Here is a 19,597-nt window from a genome sequence, read left to right on the forward strand (position 1 = left end):
ATCACAAATTGTCTCCTCCCTTTCTGCTAAAAATACAAGCCACAGTGTATTTCTTACATTATTTTTTTATATTTTCCCAGAATGTTTTGTATGCACATTTCCAATTCCATCTCTTCCCTAGAGGGTTAATAATTAGCAAACTGACTTCCCCAGCTGGTTTTGTTCAAAGTGCCATCATCCTCCTGAATTCAGTCAACATCTATCAGAAACAAAGACGTCAAACAAAACATATTAGGCTTCAGTAGTCTCTTGTGAAGTTTTGGCCTCCAGCCAGAAAATTTTGTTATTTTCTATGTAAGCTTTATTTTTCTTTCCCTGACCAGCAGTTAGTATGGATCAAAAGAACCATTGCATTAAAATGCAATCATAAAAATAATAAACACTAGCACTGACATAGCACTGTGCACCTTAGGTTAAGTCTTGCATCTGTTTTGGGTGTCCTCATGTTTGGGAACACGCTCCAATGTGGGCTTTCTGGGGCTCCGGCTTTTTTCAGCATCCCATGAATGTTCTTCTGTCTCCAGAGGGAGACAGAAAACCTCCTAGCTGTGTTAGGACTCTGTTTCAATACCATTTCCAGAAATGTTAAGAATGTCCATGTCAGAATTCATTTTCTTCTTTTTGGCGTTGTTATCCAAATGGATTAAATGCATCCAATTTCAAAAAGGAAATTTTTAATGATTTTATGATCCTAGTAGAACTGGGACCAACCATTCCTGCCCTTTCTCACAGCTTAAGGCTTTGCTTTGAATGTCATGGGCTTTACAGTCTATCCAGCAGCTCTTGAAGCAGATTTGGCCACAGATACACTCCAGCAGACCCACATGGAGCTAGGTACGGACATTTGTAAGTCTGCCCAAAGCTGCCCTCTAAGTCAGTTGTATCTCAGTGCTTTGAACCAGGCAGTCGCTGTGCAGGAAGCTGCTGTTTCCACTAACATGTCACAAAAGAGGAAGAAAGGGGAGCCTGGGACGTTGCTGCCTCCTGCGCAGAAGTGAGTGCTGCTGCTTCTCCCAGCAGGCTGTCCCCACCTGGGATCCAGCTCCAGACCTGCTGAGGCAACTGGACCACTCAAAGGTACATCACAGAGACATCTTCAAAGTACAGCCCAAGTAAACAGATCGTCAGGCATCCTGTCACCTGGGTCTGTGACTTCTTTGGGGGCAAACAAACCCAGAAAGAGTAAAAGAAATTAAAGAAAAAAAAAAAAGCTTTCTTTTTTGCATGTATCCTTTTATTTTTGTGCTCTTCTGGGCCTTCACTTCCTTCACCCTGGATGTGGATTTTAGGTACCCAGGGCAGGTTGGGTGCCTGTGTCCCACTGGCTGCTGTAGTAGATGAATTGGATGATTAAGCTTTACTCATTTTAGAACTGTCTCTTTCTGTCTTGAGGCAGACCACAAATTTAACCAGAGGTGTTTCCCACATCCCAGTTGCATGGAATCTGTGTCCACAGAGATCCTAAATTCTGGCTGTTGAACACTTGCGTGGGTCAGAAGGCTAGAAGCTAGGTTTGGGCTAGAAGGCAGCGGGATGATGCATCAGCAGTCTCACAAACACATACACACCAATATTTTCAGGTCAGGCTTACTCATGTTTATCCAGACTGAGCTGAACGGGCCATCCAGCAGTGCTGGGAATCTATTCCCCAGCAGTGGTGGTGGATTGATTTATTTCTAAATCACAGTTATCCAATTTAATGGCACATTGCCATTGAAAGTGACCCTACCACTTATGTTGGCTGCTTATTTTTCAGCCCAGCTATTCCCATGGTTATCTATCACGTATTTCCTGCTGTGGTTTCAGTCAGTTACTTCTTGTTCTAGTCTTCCCAACTAGTAGGAATAACTGATCCCTCTTCTCTTTATACTTTTGCTTTCACCAGTGATCAGCTCTTCATTTCATCTTTCCTTCCATGAGGGTTTGCTTTGTGTTACATCAGAGCAAGTGGGCAAGCAACCTCTAAGAGCAGCTGAGACCCAACTTCCAATTTACATTCTTTCAATCAGGCAAGAATGAAGCAAATTTATATGTAAATAGCAATAGTGAAAATCCAAATCATCAACCCAGACTAGATTCTGGAAGGTCAGGGGAGGATGGATGGTCAAGGACAAGACGGAGAAAGGAGCCCACATTGGCTTTCCTTCCCTCTTCCGTAACTTAACTGCACCGGGACACCCAGACACGTGGTGCGTACGCTCCAGAGGTGCCGTGTTCTGTGGAGCAAGGCACTCCAGGAGCCTGCAGTGATAAAACCAACAAGTCAGCTGTGTTCCTGGCTATGGTGTGTGGGGAAGAGCCACTCTGCTATTTATACTACAACTATTTTAAAGGGTAAAGTAGCTGCTGTTTCGGTAGGTATTCTATTAATCTGTTCTTTCCAGATGGAAAGCCTCCTGGAGCTGTTCTGATGCACTGCCACATTTAACTCAATGGTACCTTACGGTTTTTATAGCCACAATGTGTCCCATATGTACAACTCCATCTTCAATATTTGCTTTTGAAACAATATTTGCTTTTTGTTGCCACTCAACATCATTTTCATCACACAGGACTAGCAGGACATGATATGCAGCAGCAGAAACATTAACTTCTTACCTTTTCAGAAAAGAATCCTTCTGATACTCTTGAATATTAAATACCAGAAAGTATAAGGTCCAGGTCATGTAAGCATTTAGGTAGGTGTCAGATTTCAGATACATAATAGGTAAGCGTGCCAGCATCAGGAGAAACTTCCCAAAAGAAACAGAATTATGCGTAACTTGTGCTAGGACCATAACAAACAAAGCCTTACGTGACTTAGAATATTCTTTTACTTTATATTAAAAGTTTATGTACTCCAGCTCACGGGCAATGTCCAATGTTAGGGATTCTGCTTGCATACCTGAATGAACCTGGGAGCATCAAGCTCTGGGACGGAGTCCCAAATCCAGCGTCAGTGAAGCCACGCAGCCCAAAGCTGCTGAGGAGGTAGAGTCTGTCTTTTATCAGCTCCATGCAAGCTTGCTTTTGGCTTCCAGCAAGGGCTTTCCAAGGGCTTCTCACCTACAACACACACAAAGTTTATGGTAGGAGGAAGTGGCAAAAAAAGATTTAATCAGGTTATGACAGGGTTCAAAGGCCTAAGATCATGCTTTAGAACAAATGACCTGACTAAACAGCTTCACAAGAGGAATGTACTTGATTGGATAATTGTCAGTACTCACTAAAAAATGAAAGAAAAAATACAGAGGATTTTTTTGTACAGCATAAATGGAAACTTTTAATTTAAGAGGAACATCCATCTGTAAAAAAGTCTGAAAAGATACAGGGATAGTTTTGTTTTTCAGATGTATGGTCTGAGACATTGACCCAGCTATTGCATTCTAGCGGTCAACCCCGTGGTGGTTGATGGCCTTCAAGCACCCACTGACTGCCACCGTTCTGCAGGCTGGCCACCTCTGCGGAAAGCAGGTTGTTAGTTAGGCCTTTATGTGTTTGAGTCAGAGAAAGAGTCTTCCCTATTTTCCTGTGTTAGCATGCAGAGGAGGGTACCTTTGGGCCCACTACGCATTTCAAGATTTATCTTGTATCTACAAGTTTAGCTGTTGTTCTCACCAAAACTATGTTTTGAAGCATTTATTTCGGAGAACCGCAGTGGAGATTTAGTCTGTAGGCTGAGGTTGAGAAAAGAGTAAGATTGGTTACAATAGCAACAAGCCGACGAATGAAAATAACCATCAGAAATAAAGGCATTGGTAGTAGAAGCATTTTCACTATTATCTAGCTGTGCACTTTTGGAAATGATTGCAGCTGAGAATCACTTTTGTGGTTATAAATTACCATGGTGTTACTTGCAAGCACTGTGGCAGGCTGGGTCGAGTACACTTCCTTAGACAACCGCAGTTGCTTCATCACAGGAGGACTGGGGAAGTCTAGAAGAGCTGCAGTAAAAGGAAATAAGATTATAAAAACTAAGTCACTGAAGTGAGGCTTTATTACAAAAACTATTCTCTATGCCCTTTTTTATGGTTAAGTTTCTAAGATCAGAATCCAAATCACAGTCATCCTGCATAAAGATAGTGGATATAGAAAGGTATCAGCAACTCTTACGCTCTGAGCAACTTACAGAATAAATTGAGAGAAGGAGAAAATAAATCTGCTTTCAACGGTGCTGTGGAATGATTACTTATGCAATGGATGTCCAAAATGTCTAATAATTTTTATTTCTATGTTTTCATTTTCATTTGCCCACATAAATGAGTAAGTAAATGCCTGCATTGATACAGTCAAGAAATAAAACATTAAAACAAATCCATTTACAGCAGAGACCTGGCTGGAGCATTTTCAGTGAATTACCTTTCCATCAAAGGGATCAGAAACAAAAACACACCACAAAGATATATTTACTTATTTATTTAATACTCAAGAACCCAAGTGGATTTTCCCATCACTCACCAAACAAAAGAAAAACCCACAGACCAACGTAAGGACGTGCATTATCCCATTCCGAGCATTTCAATGCATCCTATTAAAGTTGTTGAGAATGAACACTGAGACTTGAAAGGCCATCTTAACACAGCTTTGTGATGTTGCAGCCATGGCTAAGACTGACACTGATATTTGCAGTCCTGTGACTTGGGAGTTCTGCTGCTCATTTAATTAAACTTCAAAATGATCCGGAGCAGATCCCCCGGATTTTTTCTCTTGCACAGCTCATTTTGTCAGCTCTGTGTGTACCACTACCATCTACTGGCCAAACCGACACTGACTCTGTTTCTAAGCCCCAAGCTCAACCTTAATTCATACCATCTCAGCACAGCATTACCGCCTGTGAATTTGCTCCTGACGGTTACTTACACACAAGGGCTGCGTCAGATTGTAAGAGATCAGTGCTGGCCTGCAGGGGTTTAAAATCAACATTCCACTGATTACCAAAGGAAATATTATTATAGCTCAAGAAAAGGCCTCTCTTTTTTTTTTGAGTTGCTGAATGTGTGCAATTTAGCTTTTAACCAAAAGATTCTGCTTATATATAGCTGCCCTTGAGGAAGGGTATGCCACAGATTTCATTACACTGTGTTTATTATTGCAAGAGACTGAGGATCCCTGTTACTACACTAAGGGAGGGGCAAGACGATTGAAAAAAAAAGCAGGAGGCTAAATTAAATGGGAATTTGTGCAATGGTGCCCTGGGAACCAGAGCTGCTCAAGACTTGCAGAGCGTGCAGAAAACTACTTTTTCCCTGCACTCCATCCAGACTGTACTGCACAGATTTCAAGCAGCCTCCCAGCTCCTCTCTCGTTGTGACCCAGACACGAAAGTATGTATGTGTCTCTGTGTGTGTGTGTGTGTGTGTGCAAAGGCAGGGGAAGGGAGAAGGAGCGAAGGCAGGAGGATCCCTGTGCAAGGAAGGGCAGCACTGCACCCAGGAGAGGCACAGCTGGAAAGGGCTTTGCTTAGGAGTCATGTTGCCCACTTACAGCCTTGTGCCACAACCCTCACTCTGCCTGGTCATGACATCTCCAGCATACATATGTTCCCACTGCAGACTCCCAGCCAGCTGGGATGTGACAGCTGCACCAGGCATCTCTGTCCCTCGGAGACATGCTCCAAGGACTGCTAAAGAAACCAGGAGGTAAATTTTCTCGTGAACGCAGTCTGCAAAAATATATGCACACGGATTTGTTTTCTAAACCCTAATACCTGGTAGACAAAGTTTGTCATATGTTGGCCTGAATGTACCTATCTCTGGTGGGGATACCCTTCCATCCCTGAAGCAAAGGGGTGGTATGAAAACATCTAACACTTCCCTTTCGGTAAACACATTCAAAGAAGCTGGCACGGCAGTGGAAAAGGCAACGTTCATTTGCCTGCTCAGGCTCTGGTGAACCCAGTTCTTGGACACGGGAATTACTTCAGTGCTACCATGGAAGTTACAGTGCTCCCAGGGCTGCAGGGAATGGGCAATGGGCTGGGAGGGTATCTGTGCCATCAGCACCATGCTCCCATCCATCATCCCCACTGACGGTGCGGTGGCTCCTTCCTCCTCCCAGCACCCCCTGCACACAGGTCCCAGGGCATCCTCATCCGTGCCCTGGAGCCACCACACGTGTGGAGACCGTCTGCAGTGCCCAGGTCTGGGTCCAGCCACGTAGCCAGGAGTGGGGTGTAAGCTGTCCCTCTCCTACCAGGACGACCAGGTGCAAAGCCTAGGAACTGCTGTTACGAGACACTACAGCCTGGCAGCTAATTAAAGCTGGGGAAAGATTCAATAAAAATTGCAACACAGAAAATTATTATTCACACTTTAATTTTCCAGTTGAAATAATACAGTGAACCTGGCTGCCAATGTCATCAAGGTCAGCAGTAAAAACATGGTCACCACATACTCTGATCAGGAATAGTACAGGAGACCTCCGATTAAGGAAAAACAAACAAAAGCTATGGTAACAAAATCCAGAACAAGGACTAGAAAGCAATCAACGATTACATTCTTGAGTGAATAATACCTGCAATTATAAAAGTTAAATGATTAAGGATTTAAAAATAAATATTTAAGGGTCTATTCCCTCAAAACCATTTCAAAGTATGAAGAAAACACTGCTTGAACTATTTTTCCCTTAGTGCAAGATCATCTACATCAGAGTCGATGTTAATCAACAATCACTATTTTGAGGTTAGGGTTATTTATTATACCACTGCCCTTCAAATATGTTTAAATGATTACAACATACCTCAAGGAAAATTGATAAAATGCCTATGTCAAGTTTTGTGAAAAAAATACACACCCTCATTACCCACATCAAAATCTGACAAGAGTCTGCATAACGAGGTAACAGCACCGCAGCCTGATAAATACATGTCCTCAGAGACAACACAGCTTACTCTCACAAAAAAAAAACTACCCCACCCTGCAAGCCACTCTGCTTGCTGTAAGAAGGTAGCAATTACACTTGTTAGTGAATGTGATGAAGGGGATTTGTTGGTTTAAGTTCATCCAACTGTAGTTTAAATAGGTGAAATTCTCATTGGGAAGAAAGAGATGGTCACAACCTTTCTTCTTCTTTTTTTTTTTTTTGTGGTATTTTTGTGTGGTAAAGTAGCTATTACAGTTCATATATATAAACAGCAGATGATCTGGCAATTGTACTCAAAAGTTGCAGTCCACAAACTCTACTAGTGGACTTCACATAAGAACACTCCCATAGATAAATCTACAGGACTAAGAACGAACTTTAAAATCATTACTGAACATTGATGTATGGGGTCAAACCATTAGACAAAATATACACAGAAAAACTATTTGTATTTTGTATGATGGAGAAATCTCAGATTAGGAACTTGTGATAGCTACACAGAAGTTATCGAAAACAGTAAACTGAAGATGATACTGGGATCAAAACCATCTGCAGCCTCTTTGACAACATTTTTGAACGGTTCTGTAAACCAGCAGAAATACTCTATGTACTAAATAATTTTTAAAAATAGTCCTATCCATAATCATGACATGAACAGACAATTTTTGCGATGTTTCTAGAATTGGCCATGTGAAATCGAACTAAAAGGCAGTCATACGTTCCTGTGCATGTGCACAAGACTATGCAAAAACATTTCAGTTGGCCTTAGCTGCTTGCTTAATTCTCAGGAACGTACCTCCATCTTAGGGCTCTTGCAAAATTGTTAGAATGAGTCATCTTAAAACAAACAAACCAACAAACCCAAGAATAAATGCAGCCCTTCGCAGCAGCTTTTAGAGACGACTGAAGGCACAGTAAATCCATTCTGAAGTAACTCATCATGACTAACCATTTTTTTTTTTCCATGCTGCAATAAAAATAAAAAATAAAATCCCCCTAAACCTTCCAGGTATTTTCAGAGACATGGCTGGAGGACTGTTAGGGTGGAGGGAGTCCCACGGAGAGTAAGCGTTGCTTACTGGGCCACTGTAACTAAGGTAGTGCAGAGACCTGAGCTGGGTCCTTCACAACCATCAGCCTGCAGAGCAATCGCTCAGCAGAATTTATCTCCTTCGTTAGCACCTTAGTATGAATGCTTAAAGTGAAAAGTGCCCTTCTGAGGGTCTGCTACATGGGGTTATAGGACTATAGCACCCGTTGGGAACAGCAATGTAGCTCCCCCACGTATCATCCTTAACTTTTGAGAGCAAGGTCTCAGAAAAGCGTACGTGAATACTGCCTACAGAATACTGCTTGCAGAAATACTGTAGGTGAACAGTAAAGCAATTTACTACCATAATTTCAGCAAGATTTGTAACAGTTTTTTCTTTTCAAACAGATATTGCCCAAAAATGTCTTTAAAAAAGGTTGATGAGATCCAATTTCTGAAGTAAGCTAGGCGAGAGATCACATAGTTAAATCTTTAACAGAACGCTGGACATCTTAAATGCATGTATTAACTTCAGGATGACAAAGTCCATATGCCATTATATCTCTAGACTAATTTATTTTATAACATGAACCATCACAGGCCAAACTACCAAAATTCTGGCACTCCCAAGTCAAACGTGACTCCACCTCTCTGCAAGCGTGGAAATCCACCTGGCAAGAATCAACTGTCTTAAAAATAACTTCATTTTACGGAAGGAATGGCTATTAAGAAAAAAAATCTACCCCATAATCCTTGGAATATGTTTCAGAGTTCCTAAATTCAAGACCAAATTCTAATGCTGGCTCATGAGCAGATTCTGTGACATATAAAAACAAAACACAAAAGCCTAAATGTTCCCGAAGGAAAAAGTTGCATGAAAATGCCTGCTGCTCTGGGGCCTCAGACATGACTGTTCCATGTGAGTGGTTGGAGGTTTATGTTGTGTATTTTCAGTTCCTGTCTTGTCCCAAAGGAGCCAATTTCTCCGCAGTTCTGCTGCGCATCCTCCCCTCATCCTGCCACAAAGCAGAAGTGCTCCAAGGTAGGGAGCTCCTACAGCATTCATACCGATGGCTGCCAGGCTTTCTCTGGATATGGGTACCCTGAGGGACTCCCGAGAAGGAGAAAACTGCTGTAGATTGTGGAGTTTCACACGGAAGTTGTGATAACTTGCTACTTCTGACCAATTAATTGTCACTTCTCTCAAAATCAGAAATGAGGATGCTTTCTTCCAAAGCAGGAGCGTCAGTGTTGATCTGTGGCAAATAAGCATTTCTGACCCACAGTATCCTGTGGAAGAGTCTGTTATTCTGTTTGTACAGGCACCACAGAAAAAGGGAAATGGCAGCCACCATCACCAACGTCATGAGAACAGCCAGAGCTGCAAGCCCACGGTATGATGCTGAAGGGGAAGGACAGAAATGGTTACTAAGCAAATACAATTATCATGATATGTAATTCTAAATATAAACATATACATGTTTTACGGAAAACATATTATTACCCCTTATATGTCACACATTTTAAATTACAGGTTTAACAGTGAAAAATGTTACCTCACAAAATGTGTTATTACTCCTTATAAAAAAAAATACTAAGAAAGTACAGAAGAAACTTACATTTTTCAGAAGGTTCTGTTGCATCGATATCTGAAACAGAATCCAGAATGGTCATAAAATTACCCATAGAGCTAACAAAAGTTACGATATGTATTCATGGTAAAATTGATACTGAGAAGACAATCTACCTAAAACCATACAAGAGCAGGCTGTTCTTTAACTTTACTCATGTCAATGAGATTCCAACTGGCCAAGTTAAACATGACCTAAATCTGTTACCTAATACCCCTTAAATTTGGTGGAATATATTAATTGACATTTGTGCAAGCATGAGCAGCAGCATTTATCCACTTTTTAAAGTGCAAATGCATGAGCAGATCTGTGCAGTGGTAGATTAATCTAGCTGTTGAGTCCAACAGCAACTTGGGCGTTTTGGGTGGGCTCTCAAAACACTTCAGCTCTCTCAGACCCATGTTCCTACTGGCGTGGTGTCTGTGTAGCTCTCCTGGGCTATGCCTGCCCATCCTACAGGGTCTGTGGAGGTCAGCCTGATGCTCTGCCGTATGAGGAAAGGCTGAGAGAACTGGGTTTGTTGGGAGAAGAAGGCTTAGGGGAGACCTTATCACCATGTTCCAGTATTTAAAAGGTGGCTACAAAGAAGATGGAGACTCCCTTTTTACAAGGAGTCACATGGAAAAGACATGGGGAAATGGGTACAAGTTATGCCTGAGGAGATTCCAGCTGGACATAAGAGGAAAATTTTTCACAATGAGAACAACCAGTCATTGGAATAATCTCCCTAGGGAAGTGGTGGATACCCCAACATTGGATGCTTTTAAGATTTGGCTGGACAGGGTGCTGGGCCATCTTGTCTAGACCATGCTTTTGCCAAGAAAGGTTGACCAGATGATCCCTGAGGTCCCTTCCAACCTGATATTCTATGATTCTGTGATTCTCTGCACATGGCTCACCCATACAGCAGAAAGTCTACCGCAGTCGGCAATAACACAACGGCTGCCCAGGTTCCTTGACAGGAGGTTGCCATGGCTGGTTGGGTTTTTTACAGGTATTTTTTCTAATACCAAGGCATGGAATTATTTAAATGAAAACTAAGAGCAAGTAAGCAAGCAACAAGGAACACATAAAACAGTGGTTAAAAGGACACAATTGCCTTCCTTTATGGGAGAACATACCTGCATCCATTTTACATACAAATCCCTTTTTTTCTCTGCATGGAGATAATTGCCAGACTCCATCTGTGGTCCTCAGGCTGATACAGAAATTCCCTTTGAGGTGACCAAATTCAGGCTCCCTGATGCCCCAGTTAGAATAATTTAAGGGAGAGCCATCAAACCAGGAGACCGTCTCATCTAAGGGCAGAAGTTATAAATCATTATAAAATACCATAGTGTTTTGATAATTATCTCTGTTTCAGTTGGACTTACCCTCACATAAATAAATACTGAATTAAAGAATGCCAGGATTTTGTCTATTAGGCCACTATATTACTTCCTTCTTTTGTAAGGATTTAAAAATATCGTATGTAGTTGACACAGAAGACAGCCTGTAGTGCTAAGAAAAAAATAAGGGCATTCCCATACATGCATTCATACTGAGTATTCAGAATACTAATAAGTAATGATTACAGAAAGCTTGACTGGTTTTACTACATCATAAACAGGTAACAGGCAGCGAAAAAAATCTCAAAAGGTAACAGTGGTTTAGAAGATGGTTACACATTCAAATAAAAACCAAACCAAAAACCAAACCAGATGCTTACATGCAGTTCTCCTCCACCCAAAACTTACTGGCTGTAACAAGCAGGATGTTCAACCAAATCATTTGCACAGAATAACCAAAACTGTGCAATTCTTCCAGAATGAAAGCATTTTCATCTTCGTCTTGAATAGTCAGGAGATTTGATCCTACAGATTAAACATAGAACAAATTTTCAAACAATTCATGCCATTAAAATGTACCATTGCATTTCAAAAACTTAATATTATGAGCCTAAATTTAAAAGCTTAAGAAGTCTGATTATGTGTTGTAAGTTCATAAATTTCCAGTTAATGTGAAAATGCCCAGGCTGATATAAAACTGTTCTCACATGATTTTAAAACAAGTTTGAAGGGAAAGATATGCATTTTATGTGTTATTCCAGAAATCAATATTTTCACATGGAAAGGGACATTTTTTTTGAAGTATGTTGCCTCCAATTTCATAGTTGGCTTATGAGCTCCGCTGTCATTATCTTGAACTACAGAAAATGCATGCCATGATTTCAGTCATTTCAGAGAATATATGTATTTTTTAAGATATCACAATGACATTTTGTAGCTACAAAATAATCACTTACCTTGATTTTTGCAGACTTCATCCGCAGTATCAAAACTTGTGCCCTGCAGAACTGTGGAAAAGCTGTAGCAACTGTTTTTGAATTTGATCCAGGGAACAGTTTTTTCTGAACATAAGCCTTTATAGGCAGTGAGTTTCTTTTCTGTGACAGAAATAACAGCACAGCGTTAATGGCACAACAACATACACATTAATATAACATTCCACGTGCTGTTTTGGAGTAATGTTAATACGCATGTTATTGCGTTATGCCTCTCTTTTTGAAAGTGAAAATCTAGTGGTTGTATATATTTGTATTAGAACAGTAAAGCTGGTTTTATTTTTGATCAAAAACTTTGCCGGATTTCAACAGCAGTATCGGGACAATCTAACCCGTACTGATGTGCACAGGGAGTTACGAGCAACTACGGGCACATCAGAGCACTTCGGGCTGCCCAGCATCTCCCGAGGGCTGGGGATTTCCAAGGGCTGCAGAGCTTCTCTCCACTAAGCCGCAAAGATGACTTCATGCCAAATACCGCAGCGCAGAGGAGAGTCTCCCATCGGGAAGCAGCAGCCGGCTTCTGCAGCACGCAACGTGCTGCAGCACAGAGTCACTCTGACTCAGGGCAACTCTACAAGCTCACTTTGTGATACCCAGCATCACTTTTTGGCAGTGCTGTAGATTCAGCTGTGTCACCTACGGTCTCACATGCGTCCCGCCTTGCTACAAAACACAACTTCTAAAAATTAAGTAAACCTTAGGATATATACAATTACATAACTTGACAAACAAATGAGAAAATTAGTCAGCTTCCCTACAAAAGCCATGCTAGAGAATAATTTTTGTCCTGCAGGGCTCCAAAACAGCCGCCTTCTCAACAGGGCCAAAAGCTATAATAAGCTGCAGGTTAACCCCTGGTGATCAGCACCACCAAACAGGAACTATTTTGAGAAGCAGATGCTGCCAAAGACTCTGCAGTCCTGGACTGAATGGAGTTCCAGACCTGAATTCTAGATTCAAATGAAGCCCAGGTAATTGACAGATCCTTGCAGGAAACACACCATATTTTAGGATACAGGAAAATATTCTTCTCTTAAAAAAAAAAAAAAAAAAAGTTGCAAAATATATGCAATCAGTGAAGATGTGACTCGTAATTTTTCACTTTGCTCTAAATGCAAATTCTCCCGTCTCACAGTTAATTGCAGCAAACTGATTTTTTTTTCCCTTCGAGCTAGGTCATTAGCGATCATCATTTTTCCCAGATAATATACTGAAGAGACGGAGTAAGTAATTTTCCTGGTTTTTTTCTATTATGAAAGTTCTCCTTCCATTCTCTTATGGACCAGATGGCCAATATTTTATGGGGAAACAATGGTTTCACAAAGAGGAGATACAGCAAGGAAATGCCAGAAATCTATTTCAATACTGAATAATACTATCATCATTGCTTAACCTCAAACCAATTAATTTCCTTTCATACACTTCCACTGTCAATACACGCATTTGCAGCTGCAAACGTTTAAAACTTCACTCTGACTTACTAGGTGGCACATGGCAAACTGCTCCTTGCAGAAGTCGTTCGCAGTTGGCGCTTTTCCAGCGCCCCGAAGTATCAATGTAAACACAGCTGCCAAAGGCCTGGGACTCGTCGTCTTCCCAGAAGGTAAACAAAGACCTAGTCCCATCCGACCATTCAAAGTTAAGCCCGTTCTGCCAAAACAAATTTCAGATTATCTTTCTGATATGTTTTAGTACCATACAAGTTCATCTTCTTCTGGTGGCATCCTCACCAGGTATTACAGAATGTCTTTTACTTTTCCGAAGTCTGGGTAGATCCAGAAGGATCTATGAAAGGCAGATCCATGGATCCTCCCGACTTACTTCTGGGAGACCACAAACTACCTCTGACCTGCTGTTTTCGGCAAGTGGTTATTTGGGTCATTGAGCAACTAAAAATGAAACAACATCATTTCAATGTTGACACTACAAGAGAGTTTTTGTGTGTTTTTAAATGTTTGCTGTGGCTTTTAGCTTTCAGTAGTCACTGCACCAAACTGGCTCTCATTAGATTTATACATTATGTTGCAAAAAAATGGTTAGGGCTCAAGCTTTCCAGGGTTTCATTTCCACATGAAAACCTCCTGTGACTTCAAATGAGTGACACAGCTCATTAGCTTGTTACTTGACAAACTCCTTTGCAGCACCATATTCATAGCCAGGGAATCCACTACGTACATCCGAAGTGAACAGCCCGATCCAGTGGTTGTATCCCATCCGATTCACAATGACCGTGAGGAAAGCTTGGTGATACTGGTCTGTGATGCTGACCAACTCCGCGCCATTTGCCATGCAGGTTTTTAAAGCTGAGGACCATGTAAAATTCCCACGTATTAGTTTATACGTTCTGTTTCCATATTCTAAAGTATCTGGCACAGGGTACATTTCAGATGCGTTGATGACATGTGTGGATGTGTCTGTTATAAACAGAAAGGAAGGATTTATTTTTTTAAACAGACAGCTTGAACATAGCAGAACAGCTCCTAAAAAATCAGAACTATCCTTAAAAACAAATCTAAAATTTGCAAACTCCTTGGTTTCAGGAAGGCACTGTGAACTTTAAAAAGACAGCGACTACTAGAACAGTATCTGAAATTCCACCACAGCACAAAAGTCATCACAGGAGTGAATGAGTTTAATGCAAAACAAAGAAAAGAAAACCTGGATGGAGTTAGCTCCACTGACCGGATCTTTGAAGGTCAGTAAGCAATAACCTGGGATCTGGACATATCCCAAATGTCCAATAGCAGTGGGCTGCGGAGTGCTCTTATCCCACATACCTTGCATGTCATTTAGATTACCTCTTTTCTAACCCATTATAATTTCCAAGATATGTTTACAGCACAAAGTCTGGCCTCACAAATAATTGCACTGGCACAACTCAGGGGATGACAAACTGTGGCTCATGGTAGAAATAAGTGCTTGGGAGCTTCCTGAGCTCGTCTTTACCATCCATGAGCCAAGGTAGGGAAGATCACAGTACTGGCACTTAAAAATAAATCCTCTGTGCATGGAGACTTAAATCTATTTTTGATTATGAGCTAATACAGCAACATCAAAAAAGCAAACCAAAAAAAACTCAAGGAAGAAGCAGACTTTCTAGGTTTAAGAAATAAAGAGAGAGTCTCCCATGACAAAAAAATCAGGAGACAGAGACCATCATTTGGGACATGGTTTAGTAGGGACATTTGGGACGTGGTTTAGTGGGCATGGTGATGTTGGGTTGATGGTTGGACTAATGATCTTAGAGGTCCTTTCCAACCTTAATGATTCCTAGTTTTACTTTCAGTAAAAAAATAATCCAGCCACCAAGCCAGGAAGCATGAAATTAATTATTACTCTACCCTTAACTGGTTTAGTGGTGGACTTGGTAGGACTTGATGATCTTAAAGGTCTTTTCTAACCTAAATGATTCTATGATTCTATCTCCACCCCAGCCCAGTCTGTGATGCTGCCATGCTCGCTTTTCTACAGGAGGCAAATGCCTTTGCTAATGTGTACGAATGCCCACAGTATACTTTAAACAACACTATTAAAATAAAGCAATGCCTCAGTTTTAATCCCGTTTGCCAGTTTGCATTAATTACTTCTGTCTGTAAAAATTCTCTGTGATTACAAAATGAAGTGGTTGCTTTGCTATGAGGTGGACTGTTTTTAGACTTGGTTCCCTTTATGACTAAGAAAGGAGGAGTGTTAACAAGCATCTTAAAATAGTAAATTAATTTATTATTTGTCATCCACAAAAAATTAGAAACTTCTAAGCAAGAAAAGGTTCTGCTCTTGAGCTAACTGAAGCACTCTGTTTTGTTCCAGCTTTCAGTGTGTGTCACTGCTTAAAAAAGGCAGGAAATGCAGTAAAATGCTGACACAATCCTAACTCAAGCATCAGTAGGAGATCGGAGCCCATTTTCAGATCTCCTGCTGGTTTACTTCATTTTAGTCTCCTACAGAAAATAATTCAGAAAGAGGGAGATGGGATGCAGACAGGATGGCAGAAGCAAAGCACCAGCTCATCCTTCCAGGAACTGATGCATTTGTTTGGACATTTGAGGAAATTCAGCAGTTCGCTGCCGCCAGCAAGAGGCTGTCTCACTTCTCCCTTCCTTGCTTCTCTGCTCTTCCAGCTGCATATTCCCATGCACAGGTCTGGTGTTTGCCTGACCCTGCACTGAGCCGATGCAGCCTGGAAAAGCTGCACAAAATGACATCAATCGGGGGGGGGGGGGGGGGGGCGGGAAAGGGGGGGAAAAATGGGGACATGAAAGTTTTCTGCTGAGTTAGCAAGCTGAACTGCCTGCTGGTTTGGGAGAGTGCGGTGGGTGTCACACGGGGGAGGCAGGACTGGCCCCTTCACCCCCCGGAGCACCCTGCTGCCCATGGGGCAGGTGGGCAGCACTGAGCCTGAGGCACAGCGTGCCCCCCCATCCCCACCACGCTTCGGCCAGGGCCCGTGGGCCACGCTCACATTCACCGGGCCGGGAAATGTGGGGAGGACCCCAAGGAGCCAGTGCAGCCCCGAGCCCCTGGGCGCCCTGCAGCCCGGCCATCCTACGGCAACAGTTCTCCTTCCTGCCTTTTAAAGCCTTTTCCATCTGCCTGAAGCAGCAACATGGGGTTAAAATACAAACCTTCGGGAGGTAAACAAAACAAAACAGCAGGAATATGCACTTATTTGTTTTTTCTGCACTGCATGCAGGATTACTCCAGCACTCCCCGCAACTGTAGCTCATAATAAAAGATGTCAAATCCAGCTATGGTTTGCTAGAGCCACATGTGAGCGCTGCCCAAAGCTTGTATTTGTTTATTCTACTTCTCCGCTCAGCCTCCCTCGCCTCCTAGGCAGCCAGCAGGAGAGGACTGTCTCTTTAGACCCAGGGCTTAACTAAGAGGTGATATATAAAGCTGAGCCATATAATAGCACCCCCGCAGTAAGTACAGCACCCAAGGACGCTCCTTACAGGCTCCGATTACAGCCCTCCCTTTGCCTTAGGGTTAATAATTTGCTGCTGGTCTATTTTGGTAACATGCTCTGGCACCTTCCCGCTGGCAGAGCCGCAGCAGCCCCTGGGACCGGGCTCCAGAGCCGCCCGAGCACCCTGGGGATGCCAGAAGCTCCCAGTCTGAGAGGCTGTGCCGGAATGCGGCTTGAGGAAAGCAGACAACACGTGTTCCCCGCAAAAGCTTTGTGCTTCTGGCAGGTGAACATTATGGTAACAGAATTAGAGAAGCATGAAAAGAAAAGGCAAACTCTATTTGATCGGGCAATTGGTCCACACTGCTCACAGAAACAAGTTTTCCAGAGTCTAGCCTGATCTAATAGTGCAAGTCCCACTCCCCCCCACCCCCAAAATCATATTTTCATCAAAATTACCCTCAGGTTTGCCTTCTGTAATTTCATGCTGTTACTCTGCTTGCCATGGCAGAAAACATGAAATTTCATCTCTATTCCTGAATCTAAGATACGCAACAGAAAGCTCAATGTTAGGAAGAAACTTTAATAACAAAATATTTTTTTAGAAATTACTTCTACATCACAGCTATTGATTTATTAAATAGAATAGAGCTAGTCTGTCTAAATATGAAAGTAAAACTATCTTAGAAACGTTTTATGTTCCTGATTTTATAGACACCTATAACAAGCTGCTTCTAGATGAAAATAAAGAAAGATGAATTCAATATAGTAAGAAAACAGAACAGAAGCAAAGCAAACCAAAACCTTACCCTGAGTCTTTTGGCACACAAACCCATAATTTTTCTGACAGTTTTCCAAGTACCATTTTCCCGTAAAATAAAAATTAGGGTTATTTGATACCAATGTGCATAGTGGAAGCTGTTCCTGAATGTTTGCACTGTTATAACGCTGTCTCTGCAATCAACACAGAACCTTATATTAATTAAAAAAGACACCGTGTAAAAACAATGCATTATTATTACATTAAATTTAGAAGAATAATTATCTGAAAGTCACTATTATAAATATTTAGGTAGAACAATGAACATTCCCATAAACACAATTTGAAACAACAACCCCATAATAAAAAAAGTCACAAGCTTCCACTGAACAAACTAAAATGCTAAGCCCAATACGGACTAATGTAGTGTAAAATAATATATTAAAATATGAAATTCATAATCTTCCTAAATTTGCTCAGACCCAGCATATGATACTAACTATATAACTCAAAATTTGGTGCTTAAAAGCAATTGCAAAAGAATGTGACTATAGCCACAAATTACATAAAGAACTGTCTCAATAGTGCCTTTTTTTTATGACCATAAATCTGTGCCCATGGTTCTCTAAAGTTCCAAAAATGAAGAGAAGACTAAGTTGCTGTAACAAGTTAGGCCTTGTCTTTGTGGCAGTCATGATTTTTACGGAAAAAACAACTTCTCACTGTCCTTAAACCCCCTGGAAATACTCACATCCACTACTTCAACTGGAGACCAGTTGGAATACATTGGAGGATTTTCATTCACCCATTTTTCATAATCATCACTCTGGAAACCTATCCAAACACTAGTTTTCCGTCCAAATAGATTCATGGTTATGAAAGCTGGAAAACAAAACAGGAATAAAATATAATTAACTGGTAGCCACTTAGGGATAGATGAAGTGTCTTCCAACACACTAAAGCACTGAAAAAAATTAATTACTAAGCAATGACATTATGCAGTTACTAGAAAGTAAGAACATCAGCCGCATTTCAGTGACACCTAACTACAAATTCCGTTACATTGATTAACTTCAGTTGGGTTAGGATCTAGCCCATTAACTAATAAGTTTTCCAGAAACGCTCACAGCAGCTTGAACAACTTAAGTATTAGTTCAGGGTACCGTCCCACTGAAAAAGCTTTTCTCAGTTTTAGCTGAAAATCAGATTTCTCAACTAAAGATAGCCAGTGAGATTCCTCCCACCTCCAAGTAGGTGGTTTTACAAATGTATGAAATTCAACCACAGATTTTTATGAATAGGGATTATAATTATTTCCGAATGTGCTGGCATTTATTTCTGACAGTTCCAGCCTAGCGCCATGCTTATGTGCTATACAACAGATCAGATTTTAAGTACTATTAAAGGACAGAAATGAGACTGCTTTTATAACAGTGTGATGTTGCATTCATAAGCTAGAAATTTTACATAGCAAATTTTTAAATGGTCATTCCATTACTTTTTTGTATTTCTAATGCATGGTAGTAAGCACAAAAGAAATTATAATTACTCCTCAAAAGGTACCAGTCATATAGCTCAGTGAATATATGCATCTTTACATTTTGGGAAACTGGGAAAGAGAAATACTATTTTGTTTAAAGCAGTGGAACCCTGAGTAGGGTCTGAGCAATCTTTTTTCCTAAATCTGTATCCAAGATTAAATTTTACTACAGCATCCTAATGAAGATGAAATTTTATTTATTTAACAATATTTTCAGTATTCTACCTTGTTCTAGTTCATCTTCGAGGGAAGCAAGTGACCCATCATAGCTACTGCAAAACTCTTGTGCAGAGTACCAGTTTCTCAGATGCTCTGGATCCTTTGGGATTTGTATCAAAAAACACTGTTAAAAAAAAAAAAAAAGGCTTGTTTTGGTTTTTTCCCAGTTTAAAAGCTATAAATCACTAAGAGTGATCACACACTGTTACTGAAAACTAAATATGTCATTAGTTTCTGTCCTGCAATGGACCTCTCCAACATGCTTGGTAGCAGTTTGCAGCTGCGATCAGGCTTGGATTCAAATCAGTTGTTTAAAGGCAAACACAATCTGGGTTAAATTTA

General features: G+C 41.1%; 1 protein-coding gene across 2 annotated transcripts in view; it reads right to left on the reverse strand.

Moving 5' to 3' along the window:
• Positions 1-6,281: 6,281 nt before the first annotated feature.
• Positions 6,282-19,597, reverse strand: part of PLA2R1 (phospholipase A2 receptor 1) — a 45,532-nt gene continuing 32,216 nt past the window's right edge. For both annotated transcript variants that reach the window (XM_075711445.1, XM_075711444.1), the window contains 10 exons: positions 19,262-19,379; positions 18,248-18,378; positions 17,546-17,690; positions 14,003-14,241; positions 13,309-13,477; positions 11,786-11,926; positions 11,238-11,354; positions 10,623-10,799; positions 9,490-9,519; positions 6,282-9,272 (listed from right to left, as the gene is read on the reverse strand). In XM_075711445.1, the coding sequence (XP_075567560.1) occupies positions 9,058-9,272; positions 9,490-9,519; positions 10,623-10,799; positions 11,238-11,354; positions 11,786-11,926; positions 13,309-13,477; positions 14,003-14,241; positions 17,546-17,690; positions 18,248-18,378; positions 19,262-19,379 (1,482 nt within the window). In that variant the 3' untranslated portion in view covers positions 6,282-9,057. The remainder of the gene's footprint in view (positions 9,273-9,489; positions 9,520-10,622; positions 10,800-11,237; positions 11,355-11,785; positions 11,927-13,308; positions 13,478-14,002; positions 14,242-17,545; positions 17,691-18,247; positions 18,379-19,261; positions 19,380-19,597) is intronic.

Source organism: Pelecanus crispus, chromosome 5, assembly GCF_030463565.1.
Source record: "Pelecanus crispus isolate bPelCri1 chromosome 5, bPelCri1.pri, whole genome shotgun sequence".
Lineage (NCBI taxonomy): Eukaryota > Metazoa > Chordata > Aves > Pelecaniformes > Pelecanidae > Pelecanus > Pelecanus crispus.